General features: G+C 37.8%; 1 protein-coding gene and 1 long non-coding RNA gene across 3 annotated transcripts in view; both read left to right on the top strand.

The window, feature by feature from the left end:
* Positions 1-104: 104 nt before the first annotated feature.
* On the top strand, positions 105-4136 carry LOC306854548. The gene is made up of 3 exons (XR_013782850.1): positions 105-1582; positions 1797-1872; positions 2261-4136. It is a non-coding gene; the product is annotated as an uncharacterized lncRNA (long non-coding RNA).
* A 3683-nt stretch (positions 4137-7819) lies between these two features.
* The window catches only part of LOC306853868 (kinase suppressor of Ras 1-like), a 37759-nt gene continuing 22984 nt past the window's right edge, over positions 7820-22594 (top strand). For both annotated transcript variants that reach the window (XM_079391523.1, XM_079391525.1), the window contains exons 1-2: positions 7820-8230; positions 19335-19475. In XM_079391523.1, the coding sequence (XP_079247649.1) occupies positions 7985-8230; positions 19335-19475 (387 nt within the window). In that variant the 5' untranslated portion in view covers positions 7820-7984. The remainder of the gene's footprint in view (positions 8231-19334; positions 19476-22594) is intronic.

Raw genomic sequence — 22594 nt, forward strand, 5'->3', positions numbered from 1 at the left:
CCCATCGGAGATTGAACAAACAAGAATCACTGTGAGATTTCACAGCTGTGCTAATCTTCCCAGGCTCCACATAACAAACAAGTCACTCCTCAAGAACCCTTACAGAAAACAGCAGCATTCCAATCTCCTGTCCTATCGCCACCTAAATCTGCTAGAGTTAGGTAATGGTCACTTTCATTTTATATTTATATAATATATTATATTATAATTTAAGAAAATGTTTAAGAGGTTACATTCTACAGAGTGTGGAAACTTACTGAACCGCTTGAGTGTTTTAGACTCTGTCCAAAAGGCATGAAAGGTCATTATCGGGTTTATTATTGACTAGCAGCGGTAATGCTGTCGGGTTAAATATTAAGAACTGCTGCCAATAAAACTGAGGCTTCAAAGAGACCAAATCATTACTGCGGGAGGTATAAACCACTGCACGTTTCACACTAGAGTCTATACGACCTGGAATGGGAAGCTAGATCAATCTGAAAACTTCCTTGTGTTTCTCAGCTTGTTTTGTATGTCGCAACCTCTCTAGAGTGACTCAACTTCCAGATGTTTCTAGCATACAGGTGACAAAGACCGGTTAAGCGAGATATATTAAGCTCACAATGGTCTTTCAGTGGCCTTGAGAAGAAGAAAAAAGTTTACCAGAGGTTTACCAGAATAAGAAATAAATGATTGATGCCACATAATAGGTGTTGAGACCATGCAATTCAAAATAAAGCAGTCCAACAAAAGCACCGTGTGGAGAGATTCACTTACTGCACTGGTCTTGCGATTTATAAATTATAACCTTAAAATGTCAAACGAGCAGATGTATTCAGGGTTAAGCACTACATCTGCCATAGCACAGGTCTATCATTTAGACAGCCTGTGTATCATCAAGCCAAAATATATCACACCAGTATGACACATTAAATAGATTTGAGCTTCCTTGTATGATAGACAAATATGTACACCTATCTAGATATTATTGCTGTTAGATACAATTTTTGCATATGTACTTTATATATATATATATTATGCTCACCCTATCTGATCTTTCAAGCAGTCAGTTTTCTCTTACCCTCATTTATGGCTAAAACTTGAAAGTCTTTTTATGTTTGCAATTCTATAACACACTTATTGGGAAACACTACACACAATTTCTTACATTAGACACTTTGTTCCAAAATGAAATTACCTGTTATCATCGGGAAAACACTCTGTTCAAAATGCAAAACTCATCTGGCAATTGTAGGCACTTACACACACCTAAAAACACTTGCACAGAAAACAGAACAGCAATCGGTCTGAGCCTAAGCACTACAAATAGGCCTCAGGAAAGCCATTTTGAGAACTTTGCAAGCATGGAGGCAATGAGAGTCAGAGTAAGAGGAGGACAAAGAGAGAGAGTCGGACGTGGAAGAGGACGAGGACCAGTGCGGAGGCGTGTATCAGATGACATCAGGGCTACTCTGGTGGACCATGTGATAAATCATGGCCTGTCCATGAGGGAAGCTGGGCAAAGAGTCCACCCTAACCTCAGTCGCTACACAGTAGCATCGATAATAAGGACATTCCGACTGGAGAACAGGTATATCTTCAAGTTTCTACTCCAGACTGTACCTACTGTATGTGTCACATGATTCTGTATCATATTACAGTATTACTGCACTAACTGTACTATACAAAAATGAGTAGTGCTGTGAAGTATATGTAAAGGAATACCATTATGATGTTACAGTACTGTGTACAGTTTGAAAGTACAGTATGTGAAAAAGAACCTAACCAATGACATCTTGTGGTGGCATTTTCTACAGAATGGTTGGACGACCTCCTCAAGGTGGAAGGGAACGGCTCTTCTCTCAACAACAAGAGCTTGCCATCATTGAAATGGTGCGAGAAAATAATGCAATCCGACTTCGTGAGTTGCAATAACGCATAATTGCAATTAGAAATGTATTCAACAATATCAACAGGGTCAGCATTTCTAGTCGCATCCTACAGAAACATAACTTCAGAATCTAGCAGCTGTACAGGGTGCCATTTGAGAGGAACAGTGTCAGGGTCAAGGATCTGAATCATGATTATGTCACTTTAGTTTACATACTATATATTGTGATGTGGCAATGAGGGTTTATGCTGCCACCTGCCTTGCCTGTAGCTTGTAGTTTTTGTCTATACTGACCCAACCCAGCCCCTACTTGTGTGAAAATAGACATTGTAGTTACTGTATGTGTTTTCAGTAGCACTATTCAATACTATTCAATATTTTCTGTTACAGACATTTCTGGATTTTGATCCCGGCGAACTGCCACATGAGTTCATCTATGTGGATGAGGCAGGCTTCAATCTGGCCAAAACCAGGCGTCGGGCCGTAACGTAGTTGGACAAAGGGCTGTTGTAAATGTCCCCGGGCAGCGTGGGGGAAATATCACCTTGTGTGCTGATTAGTGTCCAAGGAGTCCTGCATCACCATGCCACTCTAGGTCCCAACAATACAGGACAGATCATTGCATTTCTAGATGCACTACATGCAGTTGTGCAGGACAGACCACAGCAGCCCAGGTTTGTTGTCATCTGGGATAATGTTAGTTTCCACCATGCTGCTCTGGTCCGAGATTGGTTCAACAACCATAACCATTTCACACTTTTATACCTGCCCCCTTACAGCCCCTTTCTAAATGCAATCGAGGAATTCTTGTCTGTGTGGCAGTGGAAAGTATATGATTGGCAACCACACACCCGCATGACTCTTCTGCAAGCAATGGAAGAGGCATGTGGAGACAATGAGGTGGGATCAATCCAAGGGTGGATTCGGCACACAAGGTGATATTTTCCCCGATGCCTAGCCCGCGAGGACATTGCCTGTGATGTTGACGAGGTCTTGTGGCCAGATCCGAACAGAAGGCAGGATCCATAAGCCCCCCAGCCCCCCACCACACACACACATGCACACACACACACACACAAAACAAGTATGTTTCCCCCCCCCCCCCCCCCCCCCCCCCCCAATACCAATTTATCCAGTAATTTTGTTGGTTTACTTTTGTTTTGTTGCTAAATTTGTGATTCTATTTTTCTTTATTTCTTTAAGAATGTTTTTTTTTTTGTAAAAACTCTTGTTTGATTACTGCAGAAATTCTACTTTTGAGTTTTACAGAAGAATGAGTCTGAGCAAATGACAATAAAAATAGAAACACAAAGACTGCAGTGTTTTATATAAAGCCCATCAGTGTGTTGCTGGTGATATGAAAGAGTAATTCAAATGGTGCTTGTGTGTATGGTTTTGTTGCAAGAATTTCATTTTTAGAAAGGAGTGTCAAGTTTTGATTGCAGTGTTTCATTTTGGCATAGATGTGAGTTGTTAATCTAAAAAAGTGCTATGTCTGATTGGCTTGTGTGTATAGAGTTTTGACATAATGAGCCAAATTCTGCAAAAAGTGTGTAGGCAATAGGCAAAACGTGTATTGCCAGTAGGCCCACCCTTTGAGAAGTTGGTCGTTTTCAAATGGATGTAATTGATTAAACGACAATAATAATAAAAGTCTTTCACTATAACCAGGGCTGGCACAGATCGTGAAAGCAGACTGCAGTTTTTGTCATTCATAATATCAAACGAAGTGTAGAAACGATGTAAATAATAGATTCATTGTGCATTGTAGAGAGATTCATTAATTAAAATGGACAGTTTGTGAAATCCCATTGAACTAATACGAGTTACTGCTTTAATGATTTTAACTAACTAAAAACTAACTGCAAACGTTTATGCAAAGTGTAAACTATTAAATATAATCTACAAATCATGCAATACTGTACGACTAAATAAGAAGTGTTTTGAGGGCTTAGCTAAACAGGCCAATTAGACAATTACTAATCATTCAAATTTTTTAATCATTCTTTCATTTCACTAATCAGTCTTTTTATTTATTTATTTATTATTAAACATATATATTTTATTATTTTTTATTAATCGACACTTAAGTAATGACACACGTTTTCTCAATAAATAAGAAACAAACAAAAAAACTAAAATTTGTATTGCTTTTAATTCAATGCCACAAGAACAAGAGGTATTACATATTCACATAATCAAATTAGCATTAGCTGCCAGAGCGAGAAAAGAAAGAGGAAAAAATAAAGGAAGAAAATTACATAAAGTTCAGTACATTCAGAGCGTTACATGTTTTCAATGCTTTTTTATTTTTTGTTTGTTCCAAGAGATTTACATATGATTTAAAGTCATTTATAAAATGTGCAAAATTTGGTTTACATTGAGCCCACTTCTTCTTATGTATATGGAATTTTCCTAACAAAATAAATGTATAATATGTTGTTCTTTACTATTAAAATTTTAATTTTCTGTATAAAAAAGTAAAATATGGTTTGATTTGATCGTCTTGGTTTTATCGTGCCCACGTAACTTCACAAGCACACTTTTCATCCAATCATATCATAGCAATTCCAACTACGTCACCTCTACTTTGTTTTTACGATTTAATCTCTGTTTTTACGATTTGTATTTTTTGAAACAAAAGTAATGTCGATTATGTTCAGTCACTAATGTCAGAGATTAAATTATATGAGTTGTAAAATGATGTTAATTACAGTATAGGCCTAAAAGATGTGAATTAAAATAAAATGATAGTCCCAAAGCAACATAATTATGGAATAAAAACAGTTTTCATGTTAATTTATTATTATTATTATTTTCTCAGCGAGTTTCAGTTCTGTATGGGAGTTCATTCCGTAAATGCTGCCAAGCTTCACTAGAATCTGAGACACAACGGTGAGAGAGCAGCGTGACCGTGTGGCTGTGCTTGTCATTCTCACTCTGTCCAGATTGCTTTAGCGGCTCCTGTGGCTCTCTGACTGGTGTGAGTGCGCCATCTAGCGGCAGCTGCTGTAGTTACTACTGTACGACTTGCAGGAAATGGCATGAATAAATTTCCATTTATGACAGCATGCAACAAAAATCTTTCTGGATGGTTTTTAAGCCAAATATATTTTATGCTGTAAACCTGTAAAAAGTATTTAAAATATGTATAAATATATTTATTATTTATACATTTTATTTTCTCATGATAAATTGTCCTGAGGTGTGTGTGTGTGTGTGTGTGTGTGTGTGTGTGTGTGTGTGTGTGTGTGTGTGGAGATAGAGAGAGTAACGTACTGTCAAACTAAACTACTAATAATTATTCTACAAACAAACAATTATTCTGAATTCTTAGAAATAATTCTTGGTAAGAAAGACCGTAAAACATTTAAGATTCTGTAGAAATCATGCTTTTTGCAATTGAGAAATAAGTGCTGTGCACGTTGTTTTGGCCTTCCTTCAATTGTCCCAACTTCCTGTGAACCAAATACTTTTCTGATTGTGAATCACTTCCTGCCTTGATGTTGCATCTAACGCTGCAATACCACACAGGACACATTCTGCGAAGATCGTGTGAAATATTTCAGGTGAAGCTGAACATACACATATCTGAAACTTCAACAGTGACATCAACAATACGCCAGTCTAAAGTCATAACAAATGACAAGTGATTGAGAGGGAGTTTAAAATAAATAAATAATAATTTACCTTCTTTTTCCAGCAGAAGGCACTATATGCTCACTCACATACATTTACTCATACTCATATTCAGGATTGCCATCCAAATGGAAGTGAAAGTCATTTTAAACTACAGCATTTGTCTTTTTTTTTCTTCTTTTCTATATTTGTTTATTTAAAATAATATATTTAAAAGCCATAATTTGTTTAAAACCATATGTTTATTTACCTTTCACATCTTGTGAACATATTTCCTTAAACACTGCTATCCATGTTATTAAGATGGTTATCAATTCACAGCCTGATAACAGGATTTGCAATCTGCTATAGTTTATATAACCTTCTAATAATATGCAGCACCATATTTGAACAACTGCCTGCCTCCACCTATGCAGTTTATGCCCGGTGTGTGAATGTGTTGACTGATTCAGAGAAAAAACAATGCTTACATGGAATAGAGGGAGTGTCTGGTTAAGTCTTTCTATCTTTTATTTCTCTATTAAGCCTAACCTGTTCTGCAGTGCCATTTCTCTGAGGATGCAGGGTGTGGATGGCTATAGGTTTAGATCACTGGCTAAGCAGCATTTCAATCGGCTACAGAACCATCAAACTTCTGTCATACATTTATCTTAGTGTTGTGAGCCTAAATAAAAACTGGTTACAGTTTTTCCTTTTAATTCAGTTGGTTAAATGTGTCTTGGCTTGAGTGGCTCATGGGGAAAGACAATTTGCAGTGGCTCTTCTTTGGCTTCAGCCCTCTTTACTGTTCATTTTGAAATTATGTCTCCTTCTTGGCAAGCTGCGGAGGAGAGGAGATTTTTCCCATGGGAAAGTGTATGCCTGTGCTGTAACATTTCTCCAGGTCTTTCTGTCACATTTCCTAATCTGCAGTCGCAGCACATGCATTATAGTAGTGCATAAATAACAAAAAGCAGCACTTTGCCACAAACACTTGCATGAACTCTGAACAGAAAGTGTTGTTTATTTACACAATCATATAGCCTATAATAATTGAATTACCATAACATTACTTAAACATTAAGGCAGGGATGCCCAGCAAGTCGTAACTCATTGGAAAGACAAAAAAAACTGTTTCTTCTCATCTGAGTGGGCGGAGAGCAGTACACACACACATACACACTCAACGTGTTTTTCCAGCCTTTATACAAAGTGTGTGTCTCTGATGACATAATGGGAACTGTATTACTAAACCAACAAGAGCAGTTATATGACAAGACAAGTTCCACCAAAGGGTTGTAAAAATGGTAACATATTGGTATTGATAATTAATTTAGTTTCTTGGGAAAAATCTAATATTTTATCTAACGGTGGGTCAAATTTAAGGTGATTTCAGATAAAAATCCCAATGGCCCGGGCCATTAGGTAAAATGAAGTATTATAGTTCTAAAGATTCCACTCAATTGTACATTCAATAAATTTCTATTAGCTAAATGTTATAGTTAATTTGATTGGTTCGAATTTGGTGGTGGGCGGGACAAATCAAAATTTTATATGGTTTGAGTCACCTAACATGCTAATTATAACTTTTCGCTTTAAGGGGGGTATAGATTATTGGATCATTTTAGTGATATGGTAATTATCAGGATCTGTTGATGTTAGATGTTAGATAGCAGAACTGGATATTAATTTATGGACTCTTATTAAGTTATCCACTCTTTTCCACCTTGTTTCATTAAACACCTGTGAGAGCACTAGTTAACCATATTCAGTAGCCTACAATATAAATTATACTTAGGGCCTATACTAATTAACTTATAGGCATAAATTGTCTCTGAGATAAAAAATTAATAGAATAAATAAAATACATGTAATTTTTTTGGTCTTTACTATGGAACTTCCCCACATTTTTACGGTTTATTGTTTTCAATTTGACTTTATTTATTTATTTAGGCCTATTGTTGTGCATTCAACTTATTGTCAGCCTAAACGCAACTTGGAGACAATAAAGTGTATTACATTTATTTTAAATTATTCTACCCATAATAATAATAATGCTTTATTTATAAAGCGGTTTTGACAAGTTCAACGTCCCTATACAGAATAGCAAAACGCATAGAAACATGTAAACAACTTTTCTTTTAAGTGAAAAATTGAACAAAAAATCAATTACGTAAGTTTTTCCTCAAACAATCCGATGCGCGTGGAAACCAAACTTCATTTCCCACACTGCATAGCATCAAACGCTTCTTCAAACAGCTGACTGAGGGTGAGACCTATGCGAGCGCTTCACGGGATATACATACAACGTTTGAGGCGGAACAAGCTGACAACGCGCCCTGTCTGGCTGTCAAACCAGTCCACGAGTATGTTTGAGGAGTATGCTTGCGCTCTGAACTAGTACATAACTCGCTTGGAGTAGGACTGCCACCTCCGTTTAGTCTGCATGCGTTTACAAACATGTCTTTGGACTAGTGTTTGCTGTAGTTCGAGCCCATGCCCCTAAAGCCGTGCCAATGCCGAGGAATGGATACTAGTGTCTCTGGCAAAGTTGGAAACATGGTCGCAAGTGATGAGGAGCATTTGGACGCGAGCGATGGCAGTAACGCAGGGATGGACGCGCGTCACCAGTGCGAACTCATCCAGAACCTGATCGAGATCTCCATCTCTAGTCTGAAGGGGCTTCGGACCAAGTGCGCCGCATCTAACGACCTGACCCAACACGAGATACGCGCTTTGGAGGTAATGTATTTGCCTATGTGTATTTTAAATATTAAGCTGCAGTGCATGCCAGGTTGCAGGTTGTTAAATCAAGTAAGACATGCGATCCAGTATTAGACTGTGAATGATAGTTCTTGATATGCCTAAATAATGAGGTTTGCTTTGTAGGTGCACCTTCAAGTCAATATTCATTTTATTGCCTATTCAAATATTGACACCAAATTCATAAATGACAGGGGTCATGGAAACCCCCTCTTGGCTGACATTACTTCCTGGATCTTAAAGTAGTTGTTTAGGGTGCATCTGCCTACCCCCTCCTGATGTAACATTTTACTTGTGTTGTGCATTGCTAAGAAGACAAGTTTTGCTTGAAGAAATGAACAGCACTTTAAGACATATAATGGAGCAGGTTGCTCTTTTATAGGCACCACCATGTTGAGATCACACGACCAGCTGTGTCATGAAAATAATAATATGTGCGTTTACTTTATATGGCGCTTTCAGCCATAAACAGACATTTAAGCAATACAACAAACACTTTCTGTAATTATTTTACAGAAAGTTATTGCAGTAGTGTAATGAACTTTTCCTTTTTTTGAACAAAGGTGTAAATGCTTTCATATTGAGTCATTTTCATACTCAACCTTATGATAATCACTGCAATGGAATACTTTTGTGTATTGTAGATGAGTAAACTAGTCAAAATCTGTAGCTGTTTTTAAACTATATGTTCCATGTCAAACAGCCTGTTATCTCAGTTTAGCTCTGCAAACAAAGAGGAGTATATGTCAGAGGAGTGTTAGTGCTATTTTTAACCATACGCAGGTATTTTACAACAGTGGTTAACCCCTCCCACAAAAGTGAACTGAAATCCCAAATTGGCCAAACCCGTGGAACAGCGTCACTTTTAATTTGATCATTGTTGTGTTTAATAAAACACCATACATGAGGGCTTTTCTCTGAAGATGAAATTATCTACTCATTGAGGTCAAGCACCTTCTTCTCCGAATCAAAACATGGCTTTCATGTTCACAGCTCACAAACTCTCACTTTTAAAGAATCAAGATGGGCTTGAGGCTTTGTTAAATAAACCGTTATTCTTTGAAATGTTTATGATGCTAGTTCTTACGGACACAGGTAATTGTGTCATTGTGGTGTGTCTGGTGCTTGCTTTGGTGATACTTATCTACAGGTTTTGTACATCTTAGGGAGGCACTTCATTGTTTCTCATGATAAAATTAAAAACTAACTTTCGTTCAAGTCATGTTGTCATGTTAAGTTTAAAAAAAGAATAATTTCCCTTATTATCAGCCAAGTGCTAGAAAAAGAATAAAATGCAAGTCCTTTGAAACATAGCAATATTTATATAACAGTAAGATAGTGTGATTTCCCAAGGCCACACAGTGAACTTTAATTACAAGAAATTTAAAATAAATATAAAGTAATATGTGCCTAGAATGATATATATAAGCTAACAAAAATGGTGTTAAATATAGTGCAGGCAGTGTCAGAGAGACTTGAATTGTAAGATGTAAACATAGAGTCTAGTGCTCATAAAGCGACTGTAATGCGGCAAAGATTGTGCTGAGGTAGAACAATAACAAGCAGAGTCAGGAGTATGGGTTGAATTTCTGCATTGGGTGGGGGTGGACAGTTCATTTGTGGATTGTCAGAGCTATTGGATAGTCTAACAACATGTGGGAAGTCCAGTGGTTTTGGATCCTTCAAGCTTCCTCTAGATGAAACTAACAAGTGATGGACTGATAATGTTGCTATTAGCCTTTCTGTTCAATCGTTGTTAGCTGGAACTCTGGTTCCAGTGAGGAACTGAGCTATTTTTACTACCCACAGCAGAGCTCTTTTGTCTAAAGCAGAGCAGTTGACATACCAGACAGTGATCCATCAGGTAACACAGGTACTCTCTATGACACACCTGAAGAAGCTGTTACATTTTAACTGGCTAGCCTAAGTCTCTTATGAAAGAAAGGTACTGTCAGGTTAAGGATGAGGTGTTCAGGGTTCATGTGTTCAGGGCATTGTTAAGGTGGCATCTTTGTCTGAACTCACTAATCGTGTCATTTTGTGATTGTTTTATTTTCACCTGACTTTGAGCTGTCTTACCTTTTCCCTGTAGTCTGTCTTGTTGATATCATCAACTTATGTAATTGCTTTGATGTTCCATGAAAGTCTCGGGTCAGCGAGGTGGGTATTGGGGTGGACTTGGTAAACAACCCCAGTGACACTGGTGTGAAGAAAGGTTGCCTTTGAAGTCAAGGAACAGCAGGTGGCCTTGGCTCTTTTGATACCTGTGGAGAGGTAGGTTCAGCTGAAGAGCTGTGGCCATCAAAAGCCTGTTGTGATAGGATGAGAGAAGATGGATACAATGAAAATGGTGTCAGGCCTCAGAGAGTGGCTTGACATCCCAAGGGCTGGCTCAGAATGAGGGACGTGGTGGCCTGGCAACCTGAGTCCCTGGCTGCAGCATCCAGGTGGTGGCACGGGATTCCCTTCCTGCTCACATCCTGAAGTGAAGAGACCAGTTTCCTAAGGTTATCAAAATGTTCCCAGAGAGAGCAAACCCAGCCCATTCTGATTGTAAAGCCCTTACCCCTAGAGAGCCACTTTTCTGTACAGTGCAACCAAAGTCTTCAGGGTTACCTGAAAGTTACAGGCTGGTGTGTTTGACTAGGTTTGGAGCTAATCTCTCTAGGACAACTTTCTCCAGCAGCCCCTGCTCAAAGGTTTCTAGTAACTTTGTAAGAAAGTAACCCTCCAGGAGCAGGATTGGGCACCCCTGACGTAAGGAGAAGCGGTCATTCCGTCACACATTGGATCTCAGCGTTTGTCCAAGGTCTTGTGGTGATCAACACACTTGATGATGTAAGCTATGACTGGGGGTGTGCAATGTGACGATTTTTGATCGTGGACGATAAAAATGTCTCCACGATCTGCTTTTGAAGTAATATCGTAGTATCGTACTACAGCGCACATTGTGTCAAACACAGTTCTGGCGCCTCCGTCTCTACTGCTGTATATCGTGTTGTACAGTATATAGAGTTACTCTGACAGGACTTATTCGCGATCGCAAAAGTACATTATTTGCACACAAGCCTTGCTGGTTAAATGTTTCATTCGCGCGCTGGTCTGACGTGCGCTTTTTCTGAGCGGATACACCTGAAGCACGCACACTAAAAAGCTTATCTAACAGCGCCTGATTACTCAACTAACTTATCTTTTGCGCTAATACTGTCAAAACACACAAGGTTTACATACAGACTCAGCTGATCATCTCTAAAATGAAAGTAAATAGTTGAGAGAGAAACGGATGGTGCCTGTATATAAGATGCGTGCAGGTCTTAAAGGGACAGGACACTAAACGTGCTGTCGACTGTCATTAAAGGGATAGTTCACCCTAAAATTTAATTTCTGTCATTATTTACTCACTCCCATGTTTGCTGTCCCAAACCTCTATTAATTTCTTGTGCTGAACCCAAAAGAAGATATTTTGAAGAATGAGGGTAACCAAACAGTTGTTGGTCCACATTGAATTTGATAGTAGGAAAAAAATATGTAAGTCACTGTGGACCAGCAACTGTTTGGTTTTCCACCTTCTTCAAAATAGCATTTATGTTCAGCAGAAGAAAGAAACTCCGGTTTAAAACAACTTTTGAGTAAATGATGGTATAAAAATAAAACATTATGACAGAATTGACAGACACATGACAGAATATTTATTTTTGGGGGAAGTATTAATTTAACGTTAACAAAATAACAAAACGCAAAGAGAAAAATCACACTATTCTTGACTGAAAAACATTAATACAGTTGCTTTAGGAATCAGTCTATATAGTGTTTTATTTTTATATTTGTTCATTCAATTTCATTGAATGCTGCTGCTAAATATACCTATTGTACATGAAAATAAAGCACTGAAAATAAAGTTTATTTGTATGTGTATTTGTAATGTGTATCTTTGTTCTTATATTTTTAATAAGAAAGATAAAATAATGACAAAGATTTTTATCTTCGCCCACTTTGGCCTAAATATCTGCCATGTCTCTTTTTTTGTTTTTTTGTTACCTTTAAAGGCTTTGTCTTTCTAGTTTGGCTGTAATGCTCAGACAACTTGTAAAACCAAAATAGTAAAACCAACATGACAAAGAATCATGATAAAATCGTGAATCGTGATATGATATTTTTTCCATATCGCCCACCCCTAGCTATGACTGATACATAGGCTATTCCTCCATTTAATCTTCATAACCTCTTTGAAAATATTCCAATCGGTGTCACCAAAACAGTTGAGCAGGACTTTGTTTGCTACGTCTGGACACACTTGAATTACTTGGTGACCTGTTTTCCCAGTACTCAAAGCGAAGCACAGAGAGATGGTGCTAAATGGCAATTATCGTTTAGATTCCTGTCAGTAAATCTCACAGAATTCCTGTGGATGAACTGTGGCTGTCTCTCTGTGCTTGTTCTCAAGAAGTGGAGACAATTCAGACATTGAAGGAATGACTGCGGTTGGCAGCTGAGAATCTCTGGTTAGTGGCTTGTCTTCTCTGGTCATTGGAAAGATCACTGTGTGTTTGTGCTATTGTGGCTGTTCCTATATTTAGCAAGCATGTTCCCTTCATATGCATGTGATTAGTGAGCAAGATTCCTCAATCTGAGGGAGGGTTTGTGAAAGTGAATCTGACTGTGCATGCTACAATCCCGTAATGCCGCAACTCCACTAAACACTTTTGTGTGGACAGAGGGCATCCATCAAAGGGCTGAAGAACAAAAGTGGTGGAAAGTCCAGGCAATGCGTTCCTCCCTCTCTCTGCTTGAACAATAAGCCTGCATGTGAGAGGCAGGCCGAATTGCATTAGGAGTAGGGTTACATCAAGCACTCAGAATAAACTGTGTAGACTGTGTGTTTATGGATATTGGAGAAGATAAGCAGTTTGCAAAATGACATCTCTTTTATCTGTCTCAATGGGGGAACAAAAGAAAATGCATAGGTTTTGTTTGATTTAGTGAGGGGAACAGATGCAGACCTGGACACTAGCAGATGTCCAACAACCATGTGTTACACAATTACTTGGCCAATGGGTGTTACGTTTCTGTCTGGGAGCAGACCCACACTCTCTCCTTGTAAAGATGTCATGCATTCATATTGATAGCGATTTTGAGGTCATCAAGTCATTTTACTAGTAGGTGATGTTGCTTGCCTGCTGTAATCAATTGTTTTAGGAAGTGGGTCATCTCAGTTGGACCTCCCATTGGCTGTTGCCAACTTTAATTGAAAACGCACAACTTCGTGGGTGCAAATTGTGAAGGACCCTTTAGGATTTATTTAAAAATTTCAGTGGCATTAGATCTAATAGTTTAGTATCATGTATGGTTCATGCGAAACATACTCAGCTTTAGTTCTTTTTGGCTATATCATGTATTGAAATAGTTCATTTCTTTTTGCCACAGAGATGTAAATCTTCTCTGTTGTATTATATGTGCCCTCATTTGGTGAGTTTTGGGACTGTTTAAAACTATTTTAGAACAGAAGTGTGTCATCTTTTTCATGCAGTTTATTTTCAGAATGAAATGTCTGTCAGTCTGCAATCAAGTGTGAAACTATACTGCTAAATCTTGCATATTATTTCTTCATCTTGTGAAAAGTCGCATCTTCTTTGACTTTCAGTGCCGCCATCTGGCTATCACTAAGTGTTCTTCACAGGCTCAGTACAGATCTGGCCACAACCACTCTGTGGCCTGAGTCTGTCAGTTTGCAAGGCTGTGTTCTCAGAAGCAAATCATGCATCTGTTTAAAATGTGTAGATGCAAGTTTTTTTTATTGCTCAGGAGTGCTGTGCATTGAAGTCACATTTCCTACTTGTTTTGCGCCGGCAAAAAAACTGTCCGAGTTGGTCTGCACAAAAACGTTGTATCTACTGACAGCTCACCAAAAATCCACCAGTTTGATTAATAATTGCGTTCAAGTTTTGGGAGGTTCATCCACAAATTCTAAGTAACCTTAAATATCAGTAGTCTTAGAATTTTTGTCTGCTAATGATGTCACTAGGGTCATCTTTGTTAAATTAGTTACCAGGATTTGAGTAGTATGATGGTTAAAAACCTTTTAATTTGTGGTTTACGGTAACACAAGTTTTACCGATGTGCACTAGACGTTGCTGGGTATTTGGTACTGTCCCTGCATGCTGCAGTGACGTCACTCTTGATGAAAGGGTCTCCCCCATCTGAAGGCAAAGTGGTAGATGGGTGGCGTGGGAATGTTTATTAGTGTCAAATTAGATGAACAATTCCAGCAGCATCATCTTCTCTTGTCTTTCTGTGAACTGAAATACACTGCCAGAACACATTATAAGTGATTGTTCTCCCAAAAATGAAATCCTGTCATCATTAACTCAATTTACTGTTACATTGTTCCAAACCTGTATGACATTATTTCTAAGAAGGTTTCACCTTCACCTTTTTTCCCCCTTGTAATCAAGATCAGTGGGATTGCAACAACATTTAGATCCCACTGACTTTCTGAGACTTTTCAGATGTCTTCATTTGTGTTACAAAGAGGAAAGCCATACAGGTTTGGGACAATTTAACCAAGCGCTTTTGGATAGAATATAGCATTAACCTATTGTGTCCTGTAGTCCATTTTAAAGATCCAAAGTTGTTTAACCTGGAAAGTACACTGACTCATGACAAATCTATTTCAGCAACCTGAATTCCTTTTAAATTACTACCTGCAACAACCTTTTTTGGCTCAATTATCTTGAGTACAGACCTGTGGCCTATATCAAAATCATTAAATTTGCAGTGGATGAGAAGAGGGGGATTGCCACATTTTTGGATGTGATAAAACCATCTCATCATGACACAATCTTGATTTCAGCGCCAGGGCAGTGGCAATCGTAAGCACTTGAGTGATATTCCCGGTTAATGCTCTTTCATGTAATAGACCCTAATTTACTGAAGAGATCTGGGAAAAACACATTTTGAAGAATCACGACTCCTTTGCGTCTCAGTTTTGGTTTCTGGGAAATGCCAGTCTTTGCTCGGTAGCGTGAGTGCTCATCAAAGGCTTTTTAAGGTTCATTTGCACTTTGTTTCTATGGATGGAAAGTTAACACATCATTGCGAGGCCCATTAGGTGCGGTGGAGCATAGGCCTCTCAACCGGCTAATGTTTGTTCATATCAGGAAATCCCCATGTGGTTTTTCAACAGCTTTATCATTCTTTTTTCCCCCTTTCTCTTTTCTTGTGTCTTATGTTCCACGAACCCTTGCACTTTTATTGCCTAGTGCTCCACATTTTATTATTTTTATTTTGTGCTTGCCTTTTATTAACAACTTTTCTTCCATGTTTTTTTACTATTAAACATTCTGTTTTTGATTTCATAATTGAGACTAATCATTTAATGGATCTATTGCCATGTGCCCCACTCTGCTGAAATAATAGCCCTATCATGATTTTTGGAGGTAGTCTGATTGTTTAAACCTTGCATGCATCATCCCATATGTTTTTATGTTATTGTCAGAAACAATAGGCGCAGGTTTGCTTGTATTTGTGACACAGTGTGTAACAGGATCCACGTCACTCCACTACAGTCTACAGTTACCTTATTATCTGGTACAACTGTGATGCTTCTTTTTGCAATCCTTTTATGCATGTCGTATTTAATGAAATCAAGTGAATTTTTAGATGTTGTGTGCATGCCTACACAAAAGAAAGTCGATTTGGAAATTACGTCATATAATCACATTTCTCCATGCACACTCTTCTTCTTGAAATGATTGCAGCACCGTTTTACCAGGAACCGTATTTATGAAATCAGCATCACGCTTGCTACACTCTTGATTGGCAACGTATGCTCTTTTTAGAACTTTCACAGAGGTCTGTAGTAACAGACACCGTCAACCTTTATGGATTGTGTCTCTTACCTCTCTAATGAAGCTCATTTTGCATCTAAGAGGCCGGGTGCTTTCAAATGTCACAAAAAGATTCTCAACATATCCTCTAGCAGACACTTTAGTTAAGCAAGTCCCTCCTGCCCCATACTCCAGCCACCCCTTGAGAGGTGTAACGGAGACGGCAGATGAGAGGAGAGATAGTCATTGAATACAGGAGCACTCCTGCACATTGTGCCAGGCTGTGTCTTGTGCAAGCTAACACCCTGTTGTGTTTGAGCTTCGCTCGTGGCCGACCGATGCATCAAATGGGGGCATTCTCAGATAGTACCTGATGAAAAGAGTAAGCACACCTTCTCAGACTGCTATAGACCTCCTGAAACTTTAATGATATGCTGCTCTCGTTCTCTTTTGAAGACTGTGCTACATTCTATGCTGGCAGTTTTGCCTGGGTGAGGTGATAATGCACTCATACATAAAGCCATCCACTGCTGTCTTGTCTCTCAGTGGAATTAACGGCTAGATACTGCAGCTGTGTTCTTCCCGAGCGCCGTGACCTTATATAGAGATGAGAATGGAGAGAGCTAATCAACTGCACAGGTGGCTGGTTGCTGGGCTACAGGTTCAAGCGAATTTGCCACTGTGACCTACCAAAGCTTTTGTAGACAACTGAGTGTCTTAGTGGTGATCTCTAGATAGAGCACGAGTTTTGATAAAAATGATGATGTGTAACATTGTGTGAAATCTAGAAACAGTTAGAATTATTCTTGCACACTGGTGTTTTGCATAAATGACTGATGCTACTTCTGTTCCTGCTCAACAATGCAGTCTGCCCTGTAGCACTTTAACTTTCTTGATTATTTATATGATTTGAAAGGTCAGGTAAATCAGAAAACTTCTGAAATGTGTCAATTTTTTGCCAAAATTTGTTTAACTATAGTTGCTAAATTAAAAAGTGTTCAATTTTATAAATGCAAACAGTTATAAATAATAATAAAAAAAGACAATTATGCATCCAGGATGTGTTTTTGCGTTCAGAAGCAGTAATGCAAATCTCTCCGGGATTTTTAATGCATGACTGCCCATTTTTGTAGTGTGTGTATATAGTGTTTTCATTTGCTATAGCGTAATGTCTTAGAATTTTCTTTACTTGGGGTCCTTCCTGAGCAAATAATTATGTATTTGATTTATGTATTAATTTGGTTAATTAGCATATTGTGTAATACATTTAAAGGCTTATCATAAATGCTGATTGTGTTTATACTCAGTATACTTTTTTCAGGATTCTTTGATGAATTGAAAGTTAGAAAGAACAAAATAAATTTATTTGAAATAGAAATACTTCAAAGCAATTTAATGCATCATAAATAAAAGCATCAGTTTCTTTCTTTCAAAAAAATTTAAAATTGACAAACTTTGCATGGCAGTGTTTACTATAGCTATATCTATAACTAAATATGTGACCCTAGACCACAAAACCAGTCAGAAGTGTCAATGTTTCGAAAATCTGAAAGCTGAATAAATAAGCTTTCCATTGATGTATGGTTTGTTAGGATAGGACAATATTTGTCTGAGATACAACTATTTGAAAATCAGGAATCTGAGGGTGCAAAAAAAGTCAAAATATTGAGAAAATCGCCTTTAAAGTTGTCCAAATGAAGTTCTTAGCAATGCATATTACTAAACAAAAATTAAGTTTTAATAGATTTACGGTAGGAAATTAACAAAATATCTTCATGGAACATGATCTTTACTTGATATCCTAATGATTTTTGGCATAAAAGAAAAATGGATCATTTTGACCCATACAATGTATTTTTGGCTATTGCTGCAAATATACCCCAGCGACGTAAGACTGGTTTTGTGGTCCAGGGTATATATACAACTACAAGAAACGTCTGACCTCTGTGATTGCCAACAAGGGTTTTGCAACCAAGTACTAAGTCATGTTTTGTGAAGGGGTCAAATACTTATTTCACTCATTAAAATGCAAATCATTTTATATTTGGACTTTTTGTTGTTATTCTGTCTCTCACTGCTCATATAAACCTACCATTAAAATTATAGACTGATCGCTTCTTTGTCAATGGGCCAACGTACAAAATCAGCAGGGGATGAAATAATTTTTTCCCCCAGTTGAAATCTATATCTAGCTATAACTATAATATATATATCTAGAGCTTTAGCAGAATCTATATCATTTATAAGAATCTATATAAATTTATGAGTAATCTTTAGTTTTGAGTCAGTGAAAACGACCTCTTCTTTATGAGCACAGTTGCAGCTGTGGTTGTCTCTGAGGTGTTTGAACTTGTACCTATAGAGGCAGGTGTGCGGTGGTTTCTGTTAACCTGCAGACCACAGTGTCTCACTGCTCCATGATGTCACATGGGACTCTGGCTGCAGCCTCCAAGTGTGTTCCAGCCAGGGTTGCTATAGTGGCGGAACAGACGCCCCTGTGAGAAAGTCCAGACTCCCTTGCCATGATAACCAGTGTCTATTTATAGACAGGACTGTTTATTGCAGTGGGAGCGTTACGGCAATAAAGGGATGTTACGTCTGAAACGTCTTTGTCCTGTGAGCGTTGAACATTATTGGCTTGCCTTGTTATATTTAATCCAATATCAGTCTAGTCATGGTAAGATAATGACGGATGGATGCACTGGCTGGTATTGGAACTGAAAAAGAGAGAGTGGTGTGTTTGTGTACAGTGTTTGTTTTCACTGTATTCGGTTGTTTTACTGACACCACACATACACAGCACACAATTTCATCGCCCACCGTTTACAATGAAGTCACACACGGGGATTTCCTTTGCTCTGTTCTCACTTTGCATTTTGCGTGCAACGCTCACTTGCGGACATGACGGTTTTGAGAAAAATGCTTGCACTGGATTATCAACATGCATGTCCCTCATTGCTGTACATACTTCAAACTTCTGTGGCATCTGACTAGGCACTTTGAAACAGCTCTTTTTCTCTGAAGGTTTTTTTTTGTGCCTTTTTGACGTCATCCTGTTTTTGCCTCAAAGGATTTTAATCTACAAAGAGCTTCATGTTAAGTTAATAAGAAAGGTTAATTTCTCTTCCTTTTTGAAGGTATAAAAACTCATTAGAGGATAAATAGTGTTCATTTAAAAAGCATGATGGCTCAATGAGTTGTCTCTCACAGCAATTGTTTCACCAGTCTAAGCCTGTGTGTGTGATCTCCATCTACAGGTGAAGCTGGTGAAGTACATCAGTAAACAGTTAGAGTGGAAGCAGAGTGTTCCAGAGAGAGACAGACCGCTGGCGCTGGACTCTTACCCACAACTCACAGACTGGCTGTACACCATCAACCTCCGGCCAGAGCTCATAGAGGTACCTATATTTGTGTTTGTACTCACTGTGTTTGCTTCTTAGTTCCTTTATTGACCATATTTCCCTGCTTCATGACCTTTATTCAGTTAATGGGCCATTTTAGGTATTATATTTTTGTTTTGTTCAGTATTTTATTTTATTTTATTATCTCTTGAGAGACGTTTGATCTGTTTCACTTAGATTTAGCAGTTTTTAGGAGTGCAAAACCTAAAAAAGAAAAGTAAGAAAACATTATCAAACTAGTTAGAACGTCAGCTCTTTTATTATTTATAATAAAACCTCTTTTGTTATTTTAATTAATATTTTATTTAATTTTATTTGACTTTATTAATATATTTGTTTTATTTTGTTTTTTGTTAGTGTGCTTTTATATTTTGTTTAATTTGTTTAGTTTTGTTCATTTTGGTTTACGTATATAAATGACTTTTTTTCACACATTACAAATGTGGAATAAATAAAAATACACACATTATTATTTTTATTATCTACTAACCATTTTATTCAACACTAAGTCACTTCTGTCTAGCATGGCCTCTTGTACCTTATTGCTTAAATCAGGAAATGTAGCATGTTTTATTATTCAGCAATATTTAACACACAGTTTAATTACAATTGAAGTATTTCTTTTTAAAATAGGCTTCTTAAACTGTAGCTTATACTTAACGAATGTCTTGTTTAAAAAAAAAAAAAAGAATGTTATTGGAGGATTCGGACAGGAGAGGGAAGATGTTTTGCTTTCTTGCTGCTGAGAGTCTCTGTGGTGTTTCAGTCCTCTGTGAATTCACACACCTGATCCCACTCCAAAGCTCAGAATGTGCAGCGTCAGCCACTGGGTCAAAATCTCTCTCATCAGTCTATTTTTAGACTCCAAAAGGGGTCTCTCTTTCTCTCTCTGTCTCTGCCCACCACCCCATACTGTCATAGACACAAAGCTGACCAGAACAGCACTGCATTCATGACTGCCTAGCAAATGCGCAGACTTGTTTGTCCTCATTAGGCATGGAAACAGACAACACAGGGAAATAGGCAACATATGCAAGACTGAGGAACAAAACTTTAAAAATAGAAACGGTTTATCCCAGTGGGGACAGAAGGGGTCACTTTGCGGCATGCCTCTGATTAGCTGACTGCTTCACTGCGGTAGGACAGCATGTTTTTTATTATGTCTCCTCCAGTTTTCCTCTCTTTTCAATGTCCCAAAATGCTTGCCTTGTCGTTGTATATTCACAACAGCCCATTTATGTCTGTCTGCATCAGCCTGAGGCCAGGTTTTGCTTCAGGACCCAGATTTTACATTTGATATAAGTGATGACCCACTAAAGTACATAAATTGTACAAAAGTAAACAAAAATGTCTTTAAAGGTGTTAATTTTACTTATTAAATTAATAATTTTAATCATTAAAGTAAAATAAAATCACTAATAATACAAACATATTGTGGTCATCATAAACTGTTTGTATTGTGAGAAAACATTTTTAATGTTGTCTGGGTTATATTTCTTTTACTTTGTATATTTGTTTTAGTTACATATGTTGACATATGTATATTGATGTGTGATGATAAGCCTAATTATTTAACCTAAATATGCAGTATTTTATTTTATTGTTCTTTTTTGTTCTTATTTTTTTACTTATTTTAATTTTGCATTGTTTATTTCTATAACCTGAGACCCAATTTTGAGTCGTGACTCACCACTTGTCAATCCCTGCCCTAACTCAATAAGTTTGTTCTCTAACATGTCACACCAGGCTGCTACAGTGTAATTCACGGGGCAGGTATGCATGCATGTGGCAGGACACACACGTGGGCAGCCGGCCTCTCTCGGAGAGCACAGCAGGGAATCCAGTTGCCCCAGTGCATCACAGTGTAATGGGATAGTGCTTTCTCAGGAAAAGCAGAGGAATTCTATTTCTCCTATGGGCAGGCAAGATGGGACTGGGGCCAGTGTGGTTGTATTTGCATGATTAGACAATTAGGGAAGCGTGTTCCATTGATGATTTTTACATGTAAGTTCTGGTGCATCTACAGAAATACCAGGAAACGCCTCTGCTGTTTTCTCTGTTATTGCTACTGCTTTGTGTGCATTTGTTTACTTTACAGTTACTAGAAATGGAGAAACTATCTAGGGTGTCATCATACTGTGACTGACTGATATCCATATCTGTTACAACAAAACAAAAAACATCTGTTATCATACCCCTCATATCTGATCATGTTCAATTCTGATTTCATGACATTTAGGTCACACCTAAACATCTGACCATCATTGCATTACATAACTAGATATCAAAGGGGTGGTTGACTGGTGTTTTTCTAGGCTCGATTGTGTTTATGGGGTGCAGTCAAACATGTTCATGCTTCGTTTTTTTTAAAAACACATTATTTTTCACATAAACATTAATTTAACAACATTAGATGTAACATACAACCCTAATAGACATAACTGATAAGAAAAAAACTTAGAAGAAACATAGTTATTTCAAAGAAAAAACATGAAATTCAGTTTACGTTTTTTCCCTGTAAATTTCCCAGTTTCCCTGATATTGTCTGTCATGGAATCCCCGATGTCATCCCAGGACCGGTTGTACGGGGTACTAGATGGTGCTAAATACCCTCAAACGAAATCACAAGCATTTAAAGGTCTGGCAAACTATCCAACGTGTTTTTGCAGAGTTGAGCAATGTAGCCAATCAAAGACACGTTAGAGTTTTCAGAATTCACTCACCGCTGAAAGCGCTGGAGTTTTGCACGCTCGTGAATCATCTTATAAATGCAGACACGATGTAAATAAGAGATTCATTGTGTGTAGTTTAGAGAGATTCATTGATTATAACAGAGCTTTGTGAGATAGAGATGAAATAAGTTCAGATGAGAGATGCTTTTAGTGATAATATTGGGAGCGCGCTTTGCGTGCTTTCTAGGCTATAATCCATTCAGAATTTGTATGAAACTTTCGTTTGTCGGACACATGGCTACATGCTGCAACATTTCGGGAATGACATCCGCATATTTATGCTGGATTCATTCTCGAAATATCAGTGATTGAAACTGATAATTTTGAAAGTGATAACTAAAGCAATGGATGGGACCAGGGCTCGAATTGAGGGGGGATGGCATC

This window comes from Barbus barbus (assembly GCF_936440315.1).
Source record: "Barbus barbus genome assembly, chromosome: 34".
Lineage (NCBI taxonomy): Eukaryota > Metazoa > Chordata > Actinopteri > Cypriniformes > Cyprinidae > Barbus > Barbus barbus.